This window comes from Protopterus annectens, chromosome 11.part0 (assembly GCF_019279795.1).
Source record: "Protopterus annectens isolate FY-2018-M chromosome 11.part0, PAN1.0, whole genome shotgun sequence".
Lineage (NCBI taxonomy): Eukaryota > Metazoa > Chordata > Ceratodontiformes > Protopteridae > Protopterus > Protopterus annectens.
This window is the reverse complement of record NC_056745.1, coordinates 1157616485-1157636932: the sequence shown is the minus strand read 5'-3', so window position 1 is coordinate 1157636932 and position 20448 is coordinate 1157616485. Positions and strand designations below refer to the sequence as shown.

The 20448-nt window shown below is 41.4% G+C and overlaps 1 protein-coding gene across 2 annotated transcripts in view; it reads right to left on the bottom strand.

Annotated features, from left to right (window-relative positions):
* The window catches only part of LOC122815755 (26S proteasome regulatory subunit 7-like), a 435881-nt gene that overhangs the window by 90778 nt on the left and 324655 nt on the right, over window positions 1–20448 (bottom strand). Inside the window, exon 11 of one of the 2 annotated variants that reach the window (XM_044088518.1) lies at window positions 1699–1795. The exons of the other annotated variant lie outside the window; for it this stretch is intronic. Coding sequence (XP_043944453.1) covers window positions 1699–1795 — 97 coding nt within the window. The remainder of the gene's footprint in view (window positions 1–1698; window positions 1796–20448) is intronic. 2 annotated transcript variants of the gene reach the window in all.

Sequence of the window (20448 nt, the reverse complement as noted above, 5' to 3'; positions counted from 1 at the left end):
ACCATTTCTAATACATATTTCTTATCAACAGATTCATCAGAGGATAGCTTTTTTGTTAACTGATCAAGCATAAACTCTTGGTATTGTATCATGTGAAACTGACAGTTTAAAGCTCTAGCTGAGAGAGTAGCTGAGGTGTAGACCTTTTTGCCCCATCTGTCTAATGACCTGGCTTCCCTTTCAGAAGGAATAGGGTTTTTAGCTGTGGTCGCGGCTACTGCCTTGGGACCCTGGGATATAGTTTCGGGGTCTGCAAGTGGGGCCTTTGTAAAGGTGGTGATGAGTGTCTGGTACCCTGTAAAATCTGTCTGGTTTGGCAGGGGCTGGAGGTAAAGAATCTGGTGCAGAGCAGACATCATTGAAGGCATCATCCACCACAGAGAGAACAGGAGGTATAGCTATGGGCCTGTGCTGTGGAAGGTGCAGAAAGGTCCTAAGTCTTTCTGGAGTCTGAGAAATCCTGCTGCTGCCATTGGAACTGCTCTCGCGATGGCATGTAAGGTTTCAAAGGAGAATTCTTCTGGTGGGGAAGCAGCTGGAATGGATTCTTCAGCATCTGGAGTCTTCAAAATTGGAAAAGGAGCCTCTGGCTGGTCTGTTAAGTCTGATTCATCGGCAGAATCATCAGAGGACACAGGCTCGGGGCTCTGTCCTAGGTCTCTTCTCTGGGGCTGAGAGGCCCAGTCTGGGTGAGATTGAGATCCCCTAATTAATGAAATTAAATCTTCCGCCAGAGTAAGCATTTGTGAAGTAGAAGAGGGCCTGGTTGTAGGGGTTTAACAGGCACTGTTTTAGTAGTTCTGGCTGCTTTAGCCCTGGCAAAGGCCTTAATGGACATGGCTGCTGGAGGCCTAGCAGCACCACGTGCTGGGGTAGAGACATCCAAGGGATGGTGTCTGATAAGTCAGTGGCAACCACCGGAGTGGATAAAATTTCTGAGGCCGATTCAAGAGAAGCAGCAGGGGCCTCAGTGGTAGTGATAGATTCAGCTGTACTTTGATCAGTTTTCGGTTTTGAAACCGAGACACTCATGTTTGCTTAACCATGGTTTCGGCGAAACCGCGGACATGAGTGTCGGTCTTTATCTTTGGCGTTTTTAGCAGTTTGGGTAGTCGGAGGATCCGACGGCATAATATACGCAAAATCAGAACCGAAAAACTATTCAGCAAACTCCGACCGACGCCTAAGCCGTCGGTTGAATGAAGCACAGGCGAACAGGCTGCTACGCGGGCTGGGCCTAAACAAGGCAGACAATAGGAGTGGAAATCTTTATGAGGTATTTGTTTCCTACAGGTTAAACAATTATTAACTTTTTCTGACATCGGCTGAGGCAAGAAAGAGTCCCCAACGGGGTACTTAGCTTTAGAAGTCTTCGAAGTAGTATTCGGTAGAAGTAATCTCTGGATCCGACCGACCGGCACTTGCTAACAGCTTCTTCTTCGCGCCACGCCGGCAAGAAAGACTGAGGAAAATGGCGCCGGCTGATGCCTTTATACCCAAGACCAACAGAGATGACGTCGGGTGAAGTGCGACATCAGCGAAGCGGACCCGGACTTTGGAATCCGGCCGACTGAAGGGCTGCCTGACGACAGGACAACCCAGTTGTTATGACTGCAGATGCATCCATGAAGGACATCAAATACACTTCATCTGATTCTGGAATGAAGAAACACTACATGAATTACAAACTAAACATACCTGTACTGTTTGGGCAAAGCCGAGCAAGTAGTTCAAACCTTATACCTTTTTCAACACTCATGGATCCTGCATGTATCTTGAATATATGTGTACGGCCCTGAAACACAAAATGCAAAAGTAAATTAAATACTTTTCTACTGAAGACTACCAGAATGACCCAGAGTGTTCATAAAATGTCAAGGCCAAGTTTTGCCAAAGAATATTAACATACAAGTTGCATTTTTGGCACATAGTTAGTTTAAACCTTATGCATGAAAATAAAACCCAGGATAAAATCACCTATCCTAATTATTGCATTGAAGTCCTACTATGGGCAGCCCTGTCCTGCAAAGAAAGAAAATAATCATTTGCCCTGGCACTTCAGCAGAACACAAACTTAACTTTCTTCAAGACATTTCAGAAACTGTGTAGCCTGTGAAGGACACAGAAGAGACTGGAACAAATCAATCATAACACTCAAATTACTGAATAAAATATTATTTTAGCATACTTCAGAGTTGCCCTGGAATCTTAGCAAGTATGACACTATTATCCAGCTACAGGAAAACTGCTGACCTCTTGAGACCATATTCACATACTGGAGCTAAGCACTTTGAAAATGTCACAGAAACTGAGCCAAGCCCTAAAACAGAAATGAGTAACTGGCAGTAATCCTTCATTCTTATTTTTTCTTCACCAGGAGAGTACATTTTCAAGTCTGAGATGAGCCAAGAGTTTTGCAAAATTAAAGTCTGAGACTTCAACAAAGCACACTGGTTTAGAGGGCTTTTGCCTTACCACGGCTGACTACTGGCTCTGCTTCTATGAGACGAGGAAGACTCAAATTAAAAAAAAAAAAACATTTCCCTTATAAATGTACACTTTTTTTTGGCTAGAAACTCTTCAGAGCTACAATATTCTACTATACCATACTTTGAGAGTCTCTTAGATCTGCTAGCTAAAGTGATTTTATCTGGACTAATCATTTGTACTCCTCTTGTTAGTCCTGTCATCATCTGTGTCACAGGTGGGATACCAGACTTGACTCAAACCTTCTGGATTACCTTGGTTTTCAACCCCCAAAAAAGATAAGACATCTGAACTCCAAGGGGACTGAGTGGATATAAAACTATTCAAAAGTCACTGCTATACACTGCACAGATTTATACCAACTTAAAAGTGTTCTGGTGTGCATACTTTTTTGAAATGCAAAATAATCAGACTCAAACAAAACTTCTATCCCAACCATATGTATACTGTGACGTATGGCATAATTATCCAACTATAATCACGTAATGTTACTATAGAGGTTTACTTGGCGCATTTGCAAAAAAGAAACTCCTTTTTATTTATGTTTTTATTTAATGGCCACTATTACAGTACAAACTTAGGCAGTCAAATTCCATAGTTAAACACCTGGTAATGTCTTGCACTACCTGTCCTGCAGCCACTTTTTCCAATGAATCCAACTGTAAATACTCCTCTCTAGTTAGAATTTGTTTATAACACAAGTCCATCTGCTGGGCCCAGTTACAACCAGTGAAATACAAACCGGTCTACAGCTAAACCAGGTACATCCAAGGAAAGTGGATGCATTGGCATGGATACTGCCAGTTAGTAAATTTGGCTGTATACATATACTTGGAAAAAACTTTGGGAAGGGCTGCATACATAGAAAGACGGATGGAAGAATTGACTTGAAAAGGCTTCTAACTTGTCTAGGCTGCTGCTGAAATATTTAATAAGGGGTGTGGCCTGTAGTGTGACTTGTTATACTTTCTGGTCTGCTTTGGTTTCCTACAAAGCAGTCTCTTAACTAAAGTAAAGTTCCTTAACAAATGAAAAGACTAGTTCAACAATTTCATAAATACTGGACAGTCTTCCCTTTTCTTTCCAGATATGTAATGAGCTGATTGGCAGATTTGCCAAACAGTGTTTTACTATCAAACTGTGCCCCTGTCAGAATTCATATTTTCCAGGTATGGCTGTGATCTCCACAAAATATACCTTTTCAGAGTTATAGCTATGGCATTTTCCCTTACAGTTGCATTAGCTGTATGAGAGGTGGCCTAAAGGTTAAGGTGTTAGCCGTACAAACACAAGGTGCAGGGTTTGAGTCTCAAAAGTGATAATTGGCTAGGCTTAAAATGGCTCGCAAGGGCAGTTAGCTTAGTACTAACCTATGAACCTATGAGAGATAAAACCTGCTGTATGTCCTCAAAGTTGTTTTAGCCATAAGAAGCACTAGTTTCATCAGCTTACCTTGCAGTACTCAATTCAAGAAGTGGCTACAAGGTTGTTGCATGCTGCAGTACCATCCCTGAAAATAAAGCACATGCATAAAAGCAATTTAGAAAAAAACAGGCATAAAACCTCTTGCCAGGACTACTCACCACTGTAAGGACTTTATCAAAATGTAAGGTAGCAATGTTAGTACTCTTTTGTGAATGGACAGCGGACATGTATTACCCATGGAACAGTCTTCTGATTCTTGAACAAATCAGGTCTATCTGGAAGAGACCTATAATGTCAATCCACTCAATGTGAAAGGAACCTGCTTAAGGATTTTAAGATAGCCACATGATGATATCTTGAAACAATGGGATGAAAGGATGTAAATTCTACAGCTGTAACTACTATCCTCAACTATAATCAGTAAACACCCTTACTTGTGAGACAACACTTACCACAAGGAAATCACTTATGAAGTTCAGTTTCAACAAAGGTTATGAAGAAAAATTAGAGTGCATCAGGTCATTATCAAAATGGTGCTTTATGGCAGTGTCTATTCTTAAACAACATTGTTCTTCCTCAATAGATCTCAAGGGATAGGGATCACTTTCAGAAATGGAAAGTCTTAGACCAACAAAGCTGTTTCTTTGCAGCTCAAGGGATCCATGCGTTTATGAAGTTCAGAGTTAAGTACTAGGCTATCTGCCCTTGCAGGCCTTTTTAAGCCTAACCAAATTACGTTTTTATGGTCGAAATAACCCATTTAATTTGGTTATAGATTGGCCTTACCCATCCCATGGTCAATAGTTACATATTACCCATAATGAGGAATAAATGGGATCAAACCACAGATAATTTAAAGGGCTGTGCGCATGGGATAAAGCATTTAGGAGCTGTTTCTGTCCATTAGGGGGCAGTTTTGGGGTAAATTGCAATGTTTCCCAGCCGTATAACTAAGAAGCATTTGAAAATGGACAGGCACAAACTTTGTTTTACATGGATGATGAGTCAGTTCCACAGCAGCAATATTGTCAGAGAAATATACCTGTCCCTCCAATCCATTCTGTTGATGGTGCAGAAGAGATTTAGATCCCTAGACAGAGTACTTCTGATGTCATTTGACTTGATGTAGAGTAAATCAATCAGTAATGAGTCAGAGCCAGACTCAGGTCACATCTTAGCAGGATACAGGGTACAGACTCAGGTCACATCTTAGCAGGATACAGGGTACAGTGACAAAGCTTTGAGTCCGTCCATGAAGGACTGGTTGTTTAGGTTTTGTACCCTTTTAGTAACGGATCTACCATGAGCATTCCAGTTGTACCATGTGTCTGGACAGATACATGCCAAAGGGAACATTATATTCAATGACTGGCCTAATGAGGGCCGAGTACAGGGGGAGAACATCCCTAAATCTAGACAAAATTCCTTTGTTTATAAGTTGTGCAATTTAGATGGTCTTTCTTACAACAGACACATGTCGGTCAAAAGTTCAGTCACTGTCCACACAAGTTCCCCAATCCTGAACAACGGGGTTAACTCTTAGTGGTGTACTGTCAATGTGTTGCTACCCCGCGGTAGATGACTTTGCAAAGGATACATTAATGTATTTTTTGCATTTAGTTTCAGACCACGACTGACACCAGTTATTTATTTGAGACAAACCTTCCTACAAGATGGCCAAGTGATTTCAGAATTAAATGACTGCTCCTAGCTTACAGTCATCTGCAAACAGTCAGCCAGAGTCCTTTGGTATTGGCTTTTATTTTGGAAAGGTAGATGTCAAACAGAAGAGGAACCAGCACCAAACCCTAGGGGACTCCATTAGTGACTGGTCTCCATGAGGAGGTAAAGTCCTCTATTTTGATTATCTGCTTCCTATCTGTGAGACAGCTGGTAATCCAGCAGGAGACATGGGGGTTGGGTTTATTCCCAGTTTACTTAGCTTCTCTAGTATGCCTGAGTGAAGAACTGTGTCAAACGCTTTGCCTAGGCTGAGGTATGTAGTGTGTACCATTTTGCCATCATCCACTGATTTGGTGACCTTTTCAGGTTGAGTAAGCATGACCTGCCCTTGAAAAATCCAAACTGAGACAGGTCCGGTGTGTTGAGGTTCCCTATTTTCATAAGTCTTTTCATGGCTTTAAATTTCAAGTCTTTCTATGGGTTTGCAAATGATGCTGGTCAGACTTACGGGTCTGTAACTGCCTGGGTCTGTGGAAGGTCCTCCCTTATGCAAGGGAATGACTGTAGCCATTTTCTATTCACTTGGTACAAAACTGAACAATGTTGTTAGGGGTGTAGCTAAATTGTACTTCATGCCATTTAAGATGAAGTATAGATATTCTCAGGACCCACTGACACAGTATTTTTAGCTTTTGACTGCACTTTTAGGAAGCATCTTGTGTGATAGCTAGAGGTGATCCAGTTTCAGGTATCTTGAGGGAAAAATGGGTAAAGCTAAAGCTAAATTTATTGGCCAGTAGGTTAGCTGTATCTTCAGCCTCAATGTAGGTAATATTGTTCACAATCAGCATAGCCCACTGCTGCATTGTGTTTTTGAGATAACAAACATTACTAAAAATGTCTTGTGATTGGTTTTAGCTTGAATAGCTATTGTAGCGTCAAACTTGGCACTGGTGGATTTTATCAAGCTTTTGAATTGTTTAAGTGAGTGAAAAGGAATCTAACATTCTGGGAATTACTCTTCTAACTTTTAGTCAACATTCTTTTTCTACTATTATAAAGCTTGCTGAAATCATGACTCCACCATGCGGGTTTGTTTATGTAGCTGTTTACACGCTGGTATAGTGTAGTTGTGCACATTTATGCGTATTTAGTGAACTTAACTGGGTTCACTGGACATTTGAAGCTTGCCAACATATTGCTTAGGAATAGGTAGTTTGTCTTAAAGAAATTTCTAAAGCTACCTTGGGTGGAAGGTATCTGGTTTTAGTTTTATTTCAGAAATTGCTTTATGGTCAGACCTAACAAGTGATGAAGAAATGCAAGGGATGGTGCAAGATGCTTCCATATTTAAAAGGACATGATTTAAGATGCTATTCTCCCAAATGGGTACTCTGACTAATTACTCCAGGGCATCAATACTGACAAAGTCCTGGAATTTCTGTGTTTGTGCACTAGTGGTAGTGCAGTTTCTCAGTCTACAGTTGGATAATTTAGATCACCTGGGAAAATGGTACTGGGTTTAACACTGAATAATTCTACTTCCTGTACATATGCACTGTGGCTTCCTTTTGTCATACAGGGAGTTCTACAGCTAGCTAATATATGGTATGGGACCTTTTTTGATGGTTAGCTGGACATGAAGAAGCTCTAGTGCATTATGTTGCTTTACCAACTTTGATGCAAGCTTCTTTTGGATGTAGATTGTCAGTGACACCAGCAAGAACTTTGACAGAGTCATACTGATACTTGTTGTTCAAGGACTTGATTACATGATCTGACAGATCCTAGCACCAGACAATCAACTAACAGTCGCTCTTTCTTTGCTCAGCCTAGTAAGAGGCACACCTGTATGTTTTACAATGGAGTCACCTACAACAAGAATGTTTGGTTGGTTCAATGCTTTTCTTATGGGCTCAGCATGTGCAACTTTGGGGCTCCTTGTACTATGTGAGAAAGTAGGCTTAACATACCCAGTGTGCTTTACTTTTAAATCGACTTATGCGGAGTGTGCTTTGTGCCAATGTTGTGTTTTGGAGGTCTTTAAGGTTTAGGTAAGTTAATCTTTAGAACCTCAGCATATGATGAATTACGTGTATTGTGATGGCCTTGGAGAGGTGTGATGTGTAGCATACTGCTGATGATTTTGTTGTCTTGAGTTTAATGTGTGTGAGATGTTTTTCCTCCAAGGATATCATATATGTACATCTCAGACGCTGTTATGCTGTTTGAGTAACAGAGGATTGTCAGAGAACATGAGATTATTCTTACACTGACTCAACGAGATGCTCATCTCAATCAGGCTGACTAGAGAAGTTATGGGGAAGTGCTGGACCATGAAACTACAGGAACAACTCTGGGGGTGGGGTAACTATAACTGCTTCAAGTTCGGTTTTAGAATAGTGCTTGGGTGGACTTGCTATCGAGGATTTAAATTTCAATACAAAACAACTAACCTGGAAACCTTCTTCTGTCGCAAGCAAGAACCAGTAAATTAGAGTAAAAAAAAAACTCAGTAATTTGATACTAAAATCAGTGCAAGCAAGATCGGTACTCAATATTTTATCAAAGGCCTTTTAGTCTGGTGAATAGTTTAAGGGGAGAGACTTTGCAAAATTATACTTTAATGTGCTTATTGTCAACATCTGATAAATAGTGACAGGCAGGCAACAACAGATAAATTGGGTTTAAGAACACAACTACAACAGGGTGGGTGGGAGAGAAAAATAATTACACTCTTAGCTCTGAGCTGACTGGCCTGGAACTGCCCCATTGCAAAGACAAGTCCTGAACTATCCTGACATGCACTCGGTACACAGGGCTTAATGACAACAGTTAGACTACTTAAAACAGCAAAAATGCAGTAGAGCTATGTAATGGAACCACTTGTTCTTCTTTCGTGTTTTCCTGGTTAGGGGTCGCCACAGCGGAACTCCAGTCCGCTAATGATTGGCAGTAGATTTTTACGGTGCTCAGGTGCCAGCTCGATGCCCAACCTTCAACAAAGGCACGGCCATTCACGCATGTCTTTCGAACACCACTCGACCGCAGGGAGGACATGCAGACTCCACACAGAAGGCACTCCAGCCGAGAATCGAACAGTAGAACCTCTTACTACCACTGCACCACCGCGGCTTACAAAATTATAAATTCTACTATTGTTGATAAATAAACTACCAAGATCTTTCTTTATATTGAGCTTATGTACTGGAACCACTAATAAAGGTTTAAAGACCTCAGCTAAAGCAGATACAGACTGACAAAATGAGCTTAAAATCAGATAAAAAAAAAAAAACAATCTTTCTCTGTCTTGCAGAACTATTACAAATCAAATCAAAGTCTGAGCTTGAGCTAGGGAAAGTATAACTATAAATGTAAAGTACTTAAAGTGTAGATAAAACTACATTAAGAAAAATTAGCTGTTTTAAGTCTGTTTGAATTATTGATGTGTTAGAGGGAAGTATCAGCTAAGGTTTTCCTAAAAGTTGCACTACAGAACCCTCTGCCACAGCTATAAAAGTATGACGATAAGAATAAGGACATGTTATCTTTCACATTCTGTTACTCCTTATTAATGTTCTAATTAAAATTTATCCCAAATAGAAACAAGACGCTCTCCTCCAAAAAAGGAAGCCAATTTGGTGGTTCCCTGCCATAAACAAACTATACAACAGAAAGAAGAAACTGTTGCAGAAAAAGAGGAAAATCCCAGGATGCAAAAAACTCCCTTACCAGCCTCAGTAAGAAGCTGAGATCCCTCATAAAATCCTCCAAAGCTAGTTACGAAAATAAAATTGCCAAAGATTCCAAAGACAACCACAAGGCATTCTATAGTTATGTCAAGAATCTAAATGGCAATGCTCAGATCTGCTCTGAGCTTCAACAGAATGGCATTAAATATACCGATTCCAAGGATATTGCCAATATCCTGGCAGATCGATTTAGTGCCAACTTCACCCCCCTCACCCCCTAAAGGGCCCATCTCAATACCAAAAGATTGCCAAATTCCAGTAGTCACGGCCACACAGGTAGATACCGCACTCTCCAAAGCTAAGAATACAGTATCCATGGGACCAGATGACATTCCGGGCTGTGTACTACATGAACTACAAAATGAACTGGCACCTCACCTAAGTGTCATGTTTAATCATAGCCTCACCTTGGGCTTCGTGCCCACTGACTGGCGCACAGCTACAGTTATCCCAGTCCACAAGGGGGGATCCACCTTGGATCCCGGGAACTACCGTCTCATCAGTCTGACGAGCCTGATCTGCAAGGACATGGAACGCATTATCATGGAACTTATAAACAAAGACAATGGCAACTTTCAAACACTGGACCTCACCCAATTTGGGTTCATGAAGGGCCGACCTAGTCTCCTGAACCTGACTGACTTCTTTGAATCAGTCTCCAGAGCTGTGGACAAGGTTTAGGCGGTCCACACAACCTATATGGGCCTCGCCAAGGCCTTCGACACAATCCCCCACTCTGGAATCATAGATAAACTTACTAAGCTGGGCATAAATCCCTACGTCACTCGATGGGTTGCCAACTGGCTTACTGACAGAACCCAGACTGCAAAAGTAGCAGACTCCAAATCCAGTTCCAGACAAGTGGTGTACCTCAGGGTTCAGTCCTGGGACCACTCTTGTTTGGCATCTACTTCTCTGAAGTACAGGCCAACATTAAGGGACTCTGGCTAACAAAGTTCGCAGATGACTGCAAACTGGGAGCCATGAATTAATCCCCAAATTATGTGGATATTCTACAAAAGGGCCTTACAGAAACAGATGCTTGGTGCCAGAGCCATGGGCTCAAGTTTAATGCCAAGAAATGTACAGTTATCCCCTTTGAGAAAAAAACATGTATCCATGAATTACCACATAGGTGGCAGTACACTAAACACCGAAAGTGTGTTGAGAGACTTGGGGACACAGGTGGACAGTGGTCTCACCTTCGATAACCACATCGCCACAACAGTCAGGAAATCCTTCTATGTGGCACACCTCATCACTAAGGGCTTTTCATCCAGAAAAAAGGAGGTCATTGTCCCACTGTACTCATCCCTTTTTGGACCCATTATAGAGTACAATGCCCAGTTTGGTATGTACCTCACAAGACAACTGCAACAGCTGGAAAGGCTGCAGAAATACCTCACTAAAAGAATCATAGGCCTAAAGCAGGTGCCCTATGCAAACTGTCTAAAAAAAAATTCCAGCTATACTCTGTGGCATATCATCTACTCAGAGGCGATCTTTTCTTAACATACAAGGCCATGTCAAACCCTGAGCTGTTGGATATGCTCCACTTACAGAAATCCCAATCCCTCAGAGTGACACGCACCAGGGATCTAAACCTTGTCATCACAATGAACAAAACACGCTGGAGGGATAGGTTCCTGACACAGAGACTCCCCATACTCTGGAATAGACTGCCCATACATGTCAAGCAGAGCGCCTCCTTTACCCTCTTCAAAAGGAACCTTGACGATTGGAAGGGAGATAGGAAATTCACCCCGGAGATAGTTATGGCTAGGCTTGTATAGGCCCTTGGGTCGATAGCCTAGTACCACCTATGAACAATATTAAAGGCTTAGGAGGAGGAAAAGAAGAATCAATTCCAGCAGAACTGAAGCTGAAAGTGGTAAAAGTTTAGGGGATTCATGAGTTTCACAAGTAAACTAAAAGCCTGCAGCGAAGCTTTCAAATATTTCATAGAAGTGGGAGATTTATATATTTTTAATCTTACCTCTCAGTTCACTGCTTTTTATTGCTATCCCCACTGTGTAACTTTTACCCCCACTGTGGAATCCTCTTAAAGACTTTGTGACCTTTTCTTTTAAATGTTTGGATTTCTACCCACTAGAGCTGTCTGCCATTAGTCATGTCATGCAGCCCCTCTAGAAGGGCCGAGTGAGTGCTTTTTGTGGGAGCATGGCATCACTGCTTCCGGCAACTGCTGCTCCTCCACAACAGCAGTCCCTTCCACTCTTGCTTTTTGACTTCTCCATTATATTTAGCACATTTCTTTTTAGGAGAAAAGCCTATACTTTTAAGTTCCTAGCTTTTGTAATATGACTGAATTTGCAGCAGTTTTCATATTTTTTTTCATCCTAAAGCAGGTCCAAAGCAGAAAATACATTTGCTATGAAAATTCTTAAATGTTAACCATCTACCAGAGTAGCATGGTGAGAGCCAAGGCATGATTCTGAGTAACCAGTGAAAACTGAAAGCATCAGATATATCAGCTCAGGCATCTCAGAACCATAAATGGAGAAAAGCCATTTGCCCCTTTTGGTAAAGAAAGAAGGGATTAAAACCTCCTGCCCTTCCTTAAAAGCCAGGATGATAACATTTTAGACAAGGTCCTTACCTAAAGGACAGAAAAAAATAATACCAAGTATATCCAGGAAGGTAGGGTCAAGTCTGTGGGGGGTAGAATATCAATAACTAACTGGTGGAAAATTTTGAGGTTCACAGAAGATAAACCAAAAAGGAATAAGCAGGCAATAATAACTCTGCAGTAAAAAGGCACCTGAATTGTTAAGGAGAGAGCTCATATGGAAAACATTAGAACAATGTTGGGAGGGTGGGGGGCGGGAGACATCCTGCAGCTGGGTGAAGTCAATGAACCCATGGCTAGAATTCTGGCAAACAGGCAGCAAGAAGGGGGTCAAAAATTAGAAAAAGCTTAAAGTAACTGAAGCTGTACTCAAGTTTGCCATAGAATGTTTTGGAGAAACATAATCTGGATACTAAAAGGTTTTAAAAAAGTCTTTGCAAGTTTCACACATCATTCCAGAGGTATAACATGACATGAAACAATAATTTGCTAATTAAACTGAATGCATACTACAGAGATAGATATACACTCATTTTAGTGCTCATAGAAGATGGGATCTTTGCAAAGGGAAAGAATTAAACTACATAGAAACAATTGGAATTTGTTGGAACAAATCACGCAGAATTATGTTTAGGAGGAGGACTGAAATTTCCCGAAGGCAAGACTTGAGCAATCTTTGTAATATTAAATTGAATAATAACTGTTAAAAAAAACCATATATAACATGGTTTACTACCAAAATGTCGAGGTGATTTACCACGACCATTCACATCCCCGACCTGGAACAGCGAAAAAGGTTCACGCCAATTGCTTAGAACTTTCCTTTCCTTCAAAGGAAAGAATCAACTTTCTACCACTCACCATCCTGAAAAAAACATCCGCTACGAGGCAGAAAATGTCCTACCGTTTTGCAGGGGGGAAGCCCCCCTGCACACCCCACACCCACTGCTACTTATATATTCTAACTCCAAGATCACACTACAGTGAGGAAAAGGGTAATTTTCCCAATCCCCACTGTAGCGCAATGCCCTTCAAAACACTGACGCTCCAAACTGCGAACACAATCTCTGTATTGACGTTTCAAAGTCAACAGGAATTGTGTTCACAGTTTTGCCTCTCTGCCGCTCTGTGTTCGTCCTTCTGTCAAGGTAAGTCACCTCGACAGTTTGAATGTAATCTATAAGACATGAAAAGGAAAATTTTTGTAATATTTTTTCTGTTTTATGGTTGTATGTCTAACCTCATGTCAATGTCTGAAGTTAATAAAAGTATTAAAAATTGGGAAGGCAAAAAGGTAAAAAGGCAAAATGGAACATCAAATGATTAACAAGGAATAAATTAAGGATAACGGAAAGGACAGGGGGAATTGGTTTAGACTGAAACCTTTAAGAAAGAAGGGTATGGGAATTAAGGGAAGGACATGGGATGGAAAAGAATGAGGGTAAGGGCTGGGAAGAGGAAGAGTAAATCATGTTAAGAGAAAGATGGACCAAGCTGCATCAAGTGCTCCAAGAAGGCCAAAGGGGAAAGACCATTACGAAAAGAAGGGATGAGTAGAACAGAGTATAGCTGTAGACTGATATAGGGTGGTTTAAGAAGGTAAGAACAGAAGTCCTGTGAAAAATAGGATTAATATAATAAAAAAGGAGTAGTCTGGAGGAAAAAAAGGTCAATGACTACAGAAGTAAGTAATCTAGAAAGGAAAAAGCAGAAGAAGAAGAATGGTCAGAAAACAAATGTTAATTATAAATGGATGGGTCAAAACCTGAGCAGCAAATAACTGGATGGGTAGAGAAGATGAGAGGACTGGGATCCAAGATCTAAAAAACATTAACACACTGAGGAAAACAATAAAGTAAATAAAATTCAGAAAAGGAGGAAAAAGAACCATTAAAGATTGGCAACAAGTATAAGAAGGGATAATGCAAAAGAAGACTGGGAGGAGGGGAAACCAAGGGAAAGATTCAAGAAAACAGCAAGACACATGGGTATCTCTGGCAGTGAGTGGGAAGAAAGGGCATAAACAGGAGTAAGAAAATCAAATGTTCGTATGGCTAAAGTGGATCGTTAGTGATAGTGTACTCTCAGTAAATTAAGTGTATGCAAAATATTGCACAATGTAAGCCAACTCCACTGGCACAGAAGGATAAAGTCTGTACTATGTCCCAGGCGATAAGATCCATAAATATAACACAAAATCAGTCTTCTGTCACGAGCATTTCATTCTATTATTAGTCATCTGCCTCGTGTCACATCTGATCCTTAATTTTTGTTGGCTCAATGACTTGTGGACCACGTGGTCAGGCTTCTTGATGAGGCTCCATAACCCCCTAGCGTCTCCTATTTACTCAATTTCACAGTCTCATTCTGAAGTTGTTCACTTTCCTGAAGAAATACCATGTGTTCCTTGCTCCAAGTGTAAGACTGACCTGCTTCATAGTGTGATATGACCCTCTAACAATTTATGACAGGAAACGTGGCACCAGCATAAATGATCTACCAATCTACTGTCACACAAACAGAAACCTCTTCCTCAATACACAGCCACTGTAAATATATAACTGCTAAAGCTTAACTACGTTTAACTAAAAGAAAGAAGGCAATAAACAGAACACTTCTCCAAAACGTTTCTCTCATTCCCAACCCCCAAAAAAGAATGAGTACAAAGGATGAGTACAGATAAAATCACTTTAGCTAGCACATCTAGAAGACTCTCTCTCTGACACCATCCCTGAGGGAGGAATAAAGACTCCTTGTTGAATTTTCCAGTAGTTTATTCAGTTACGTAAGTAGATGGAGGAGTGCATCTATCTACTTAACTGAATAAAACTATTTGAAACTTCAACAAGGCACTTTTATTCCTCCCACAGGGAGGGTATCAGAGAGAAAGAGAGAGAGAGTCTCTTAGATCTGCTAGCTAAAGTGATTTTACCTGGACTAATCATTTGTACTACTCTTGTTAGTCCTATCACTCTCTGGGTCACAGGTGGGATACCAGACTAGACTCAAACGTTCTGGATTACCTTTGTTTTCAACCCCCAAAAAAGATAAGACATCTGAACACCAAGGGGACTGAGTGGACATAAAACTATTCAAAAGTCACTGCTATACACTGCAAGATTTATACCAACTTAAAAGTGTTCTGGTGTGCATACTTTTTTGAAATACAAGGTAATCAGACTCAAACAAAACTTCTATCCCAACCATATGTATTGCTGTGACGTATGGCATAATTATCCAACTATAATCACATAACGTTACTGTAGGTTTACTTGGCACATTTACAAAAAAGTAAAACTCCTTTTTATTTATGTTGGGTTTTTTTAATGGCCACTATTACAGTACAAACTTAATTAGTCAAATTCCATAGTTAAACACCTGGTAATGTCTTGCACTACCTATCCTGCAGCCACTTTTTCCAATGAATCCAACTGTAAAAACTCCTCTCTAGTTAGAATTTGTTTATACCACAAGTCCATCTGCTGGGCCCAGCTAGAACCAGTGAAATACAAACTGGTCTATAGCTAAACCAGGTACATCCAAGGAAAGTGGATGCATTGGCATGGATGGACCTGCGCATCCAAATCTCATGAGAATACATGAAAGTCCCAAGCTCTTCCTTTTGGGTGGCCACTGTCACGTGAGAACACACACAATGCACATGGCCTCTAGGGAAGCCCAAGATCTAGAGATCACACCTGGTTTACAGTGACCTACAAAAGTTCAAACAACGAGCTACATTTATTTAGTAACTTCAGGAGTGAATGGTAAAACCTTCTGTTCCTGTAATATTTGGCAGTATTAGAGGACACAATAAACCTAGTATTCAGGGGAAAAGTCCTCCCCTTCACTTCAAGCTTGAACTAGTCAACTTTCACATGACATGACAGACTTGTTGGGTGCACCTCTCTTCCTAAATGATGGTTGGGAGGATGGTATAACAGTTCAAGTCTAGACTGCACAGACAGAAGGTAAATGCTTTGATTTTAATCTCTGGTCAATGTAAAGACATGTAATAGTCTGTTGACTGATAGCCAAGTATTTGCCTATGAACCCATTATATCATCCAATAATGTGTTCCTGAAAAAGGCTTAAAAGTAGCCAGTGCCCCAACCAAATGAGATCAAGGTAGTTTTAATTGTATTTTTCAGAACAAGAATTTAATAAAGGTAGTCAACTACATGGAAAAACTAATTCTGAAGGTCTAGTTTCTTTTTAGAAAATGATACTAACTGTGAGTTTTTTTCAGAAAGATTTGGTTCTGTGTAGGCATACCTCTTAAGCACTCATTCATAGGGACAGCACAGAGATGTAAACTCCCTGTGACACAGACATCTGCATCAGCCACAAACGGATGAAGAAAGAACCTCCATAAGAAACACAGTCATTGTAGGGACACGGATATCTCCATGGTTCCCTGGACTGACTGGCCACCTCTAAGCTGCAGACACCACAATGGCAAATAAATGAGCTCAAGATTGGGGAGGAGGACTGGGGGGTGGAGAAGGTGGTCAGCAGGCAAGTAGGGAGCGAAAATAAAGTTAGAAATGGCTGACAGACACACTAACAAAACAGCTTAATCTAGTATCAAAGTTTTGCAACAAGTAATCAAAAACAGGATTACTGGAGAAGTGAACAGATCCAAAACTATAGACAACCATCATATAGAAAAATATATCCATTTCCTTCTGTAAATTTTTGTAGCACTGGATCTCTGGGTAGAAGTGAAGATTTGGACTACAATGTCTGGGTATGAAAGGTCCATAACCATTACTGGAAATGAAACAAACAACCATGTAGTTAGACAGAGAGTGAAGGTTCTGTGAAGCTTGCTGGATGGGTAAGACAATATGGTTCTGAAGAGCCTTAGATGTACAGGTTCTTCCAGAAAATATGGACAAAGAGGAGTGAACAAAATCTGCTGCAGCCAAAATGAGGCTACAAAAATGACTTTGGACTTCTTTATCCTGCCCTTCTGAATGAATTTTGAATTACACAAATGAGAGAAAAGCATTAACAGCTCGGGGTTATTTCTAGGTAACAGCATGTCCAGCACACTTCTTCTAAGGACAAATAATGGAAAAGAAGTCACTTCATTTAGAACTAATCAGAGATTCAAATAGGTTGCAAAAATAATTCCCCATCAAAGGATAATTTTTCATGCCACTGTCAGACTAAGGGACCACTCGTGGAATCAGTAAATGACAAACTGCCAAGAAAACTACTCTCCCAGACATGTGACTAGCTATTGACATTTCCATACCCTCAATGCTTCTCTACCAATGGAGATAGGAGTCAGTTCCTTCTTACTTGTATATCAAACCATAGTTGTGTTGCCAGTGTGGATAGCAACTGCACTTTGAAGCAGTGTGTCCTAGAAAGCTTGTAGCAGTAGAAGAAAGTACAGTTGTGTACACTTACCATACATGTAGATGTTCGAGTGTATTCACTGTTGCAGTAATCACATTTGGGTTATCTGCCTGCAGGTAGCCCTCAGCCAGCCTGAATACCAGAGTCTTGGGATTTCTGCGTTGGATGCTGTCGCTTCTTCCATGACGTCAGGTCGTCAGGGGTATAAAACATGCAGCCGACGCCATTACATCAGTTTTTCTTGCCCCAGATGTCAGATGCCCCCAAAATAGGAAGCAATTATATGGTGTGGAACACCCCCAGAAAAAAACAAATACACCTAGTATAAGATATGCCAAACCTAAAAGGATAGGTGAAAGCAAAGACAATCAGGGGGCTGAAGGGAGGGTAACCAGCACTGCAAAGTACAGTTTTGTACCTACCATAAATGTAGATGTCCGAGAGGAATGCATCTGCAGTCTTTACAAATGGGTTGTCCTGTCGTCAGGCAGCCCTTCGGTCGGCCGGATTCCAAAGTCTGGGTCAGGCTTCGGCTGGTGTCGCACTTCACCCGACGTCATTGCGGCAGTTCTTCGGGTATAAAGGCATCAGCCGACGCCATTTTCCTCAGGGTTTCTTGCCCCAGATGCCAGGTGCCCTCTTGGATGGCTAAATTTGGATAAATGCCAAAGTTTCCAAATAGTAGAGAGCAAACACACAAAATAAACATGTATGTACATATATACAAACAAATACACCATAATAGATCCCCCCCAAGCTAGCTGAAGATTGGTAAGTACCCTAGGAGTACCTCAGAGGGGAAGGAGGGTGGGTAATCCTGACTGCAGATGCATTCCTCTCGGACATCTACATTTATGGTAGGTACAAAACTGTACTATGCCCTTCAAGGATGCATCTGCAGTCTTTACAAATGGGTAGGATACCATAGCTAAACTAGGGGAGGAGGAAATGAGAATAGATTATGGTGTAGTCAGGATCCCTTGCAAAACAGCAGTGGCAAAACCAGCACGGGATCTAGAGTATAGAGGTAAGTTATAATGCTTGGCAAATGTATGCACGGAGGTCCAAGTAGCAGCCTCTATAATGTCCTTGGTAGCCACTCCTCGTAAGAAAGCTGTGGTAGTGGCTGTAGCCCTTGTGGAGTGAGGCCTGATATTCTCTGGAGTTTTCTTTCCATGGTAGGAGTAACAAAATCTAATGCAATTTCCTATCCATTTGGAGATTGTCCGTTTAGAAATTGGTTTTCCTTCTTTTCCTGTTGCATATGCTACCAGAAGCTGGTCAGTTTTTCTATTGTTTTTTGTCCTGTCCAGGTAGTAGCGTAATTGCCTGTGTACATCCAAGGTATGTAAGAGCCTTTCCCCCCTGTTCTGTGGGTTGGGGAAGCATGTAGGAAGGTGGATAGCCTGATTTAAAGAGACTCTGGATACCACCTTAGGCATAAATGTAGGATTTGTTCTCATGGACACTCTATCTTGATGGAAGATCAGGAAGGGTTGCACTGCTATTAATGCCTGTAGCTCAGAGACCCTTCTTGCTGAAGTTATTGCCAGCAGGAAAGCAGTCTTCCAGGATAAGTATTGTAATTCTGCTGTTGCTGCTGGTTCGAAAGGAGGAAGAGTCAATTTTTCTAGCACAAAGTTCAAGTCCCATGCTGGCAATGGAGGTTTCCTGGGAGGTTTTACATTTTTAATTCCTCTCAGAAACTGTCTGAGCAGAGGATGAGAAGACAGGAGGATCCAAGCTGTATTCTGCTGAAATAGCTGATGCATGTATCTTGATGGAAGAGTAGGACAGGCCTGTATGGAAGAGCTCCGCCAAGTACTCCAGGATGTTGGCTATGTTCACCAGTGTCACATCTTGCCCCTTTGCAGTACTCCAGATGAGATATCTTTTCCATTTTGCTGCATAATTCTTTCTTGTTGAAGGTCTACGAGCCTCCAGGATTATGTCTTTAACCCTTTGGGATAAATTTGGGTTAATTGCTGTTATGTAATGTTCCAGGCAGTTAGCTGCAGAGTTTTTAGGTTTGGATGCAGGATGTTGTAGTTGTTCTGTGTTAGCAGTAATGGGATCAGGGCAGTGTCCATATTTGTTCCCGGACATGCTCCTCAGCAGTGGATACCAATGTTGTCTTGGCCAGTCTGGGGCTATCAGAATGATCCTCGGACGTTCCTCTTTGATCTTCAGAAGCACCTTGTGCATCAAAGGAAGTGGTGGGAATGCGTATGCTGTCAGGCTTTTCCAACTGAAAGATAGGGAGTCCACCTTCCAAGCAAGTGGGTGGTAAGTCCTTGTGCAGAATTTCTTCAACTGGTGATTGTATGGGGATGCAAACAAGTCTATTTGTGGTAATCCCCATTCTCTTGTGATGGTTTTGAAGATGTCCGGATGCAGCATCCATTCGTGGGCATCTGTTGTAGTTCTGCTTAATATGTCTGGTAGAATGTTTTCCTTCCCTGGTACATAAATTGCCTGTAACTGAATGTTGTAACTCAGAGCCACATCCCATAGGTCCAGTGCCAGCCGGCACAGAGGGTATGAGTGTGTGCCTCCCTGTTTGTTGTTGTACCACATAACTGTGGTGTTGTCTGTCCTTATCATCAACTGGCCTTCTTGGAGAAAAGGTCTGAATGCCTGGATTGCCAATTTTACTGCCATCATTTCTTTTAGATTTATGTGCAGATGCAGCTGGTCTTGAGTCCATAGGCCTTGAATGCACTTGCCCATCATGTGTGCCCCCCAACCGAGGTCTGAGGCATCTGTCGTGATGGTTTGTCTTGGTTGACTTTTGCAGAAGGGCAGTCCTGTGTTTGATTGGCAGGCCTGAGCCCACCATAGGAACTCTTGCTTCAGGCATGGGATCATTGGAATTTTGGTTTCTAGGCTGTGCTTGTGCTGGGACCACAAATTCTTTAGGTACTACTGTAGCTTTCTCATATGCAGCCTGGCATGAGGGACCAGTATTATGCAGGATGCCATGAAGCCTAGAGCTTGTAGCACTTTTCTTGCAGTTAGATGGTTCTGCTTTGTTAATGCCAAGAAGTAGAGAGGAAGTTGATCTTTCTTTTCTGTAGTTAGAAATGCCATTTGTTTTGATGTGTCCAGTTCTGCACCCAGAAAGGTTATTCTTTGGGATGG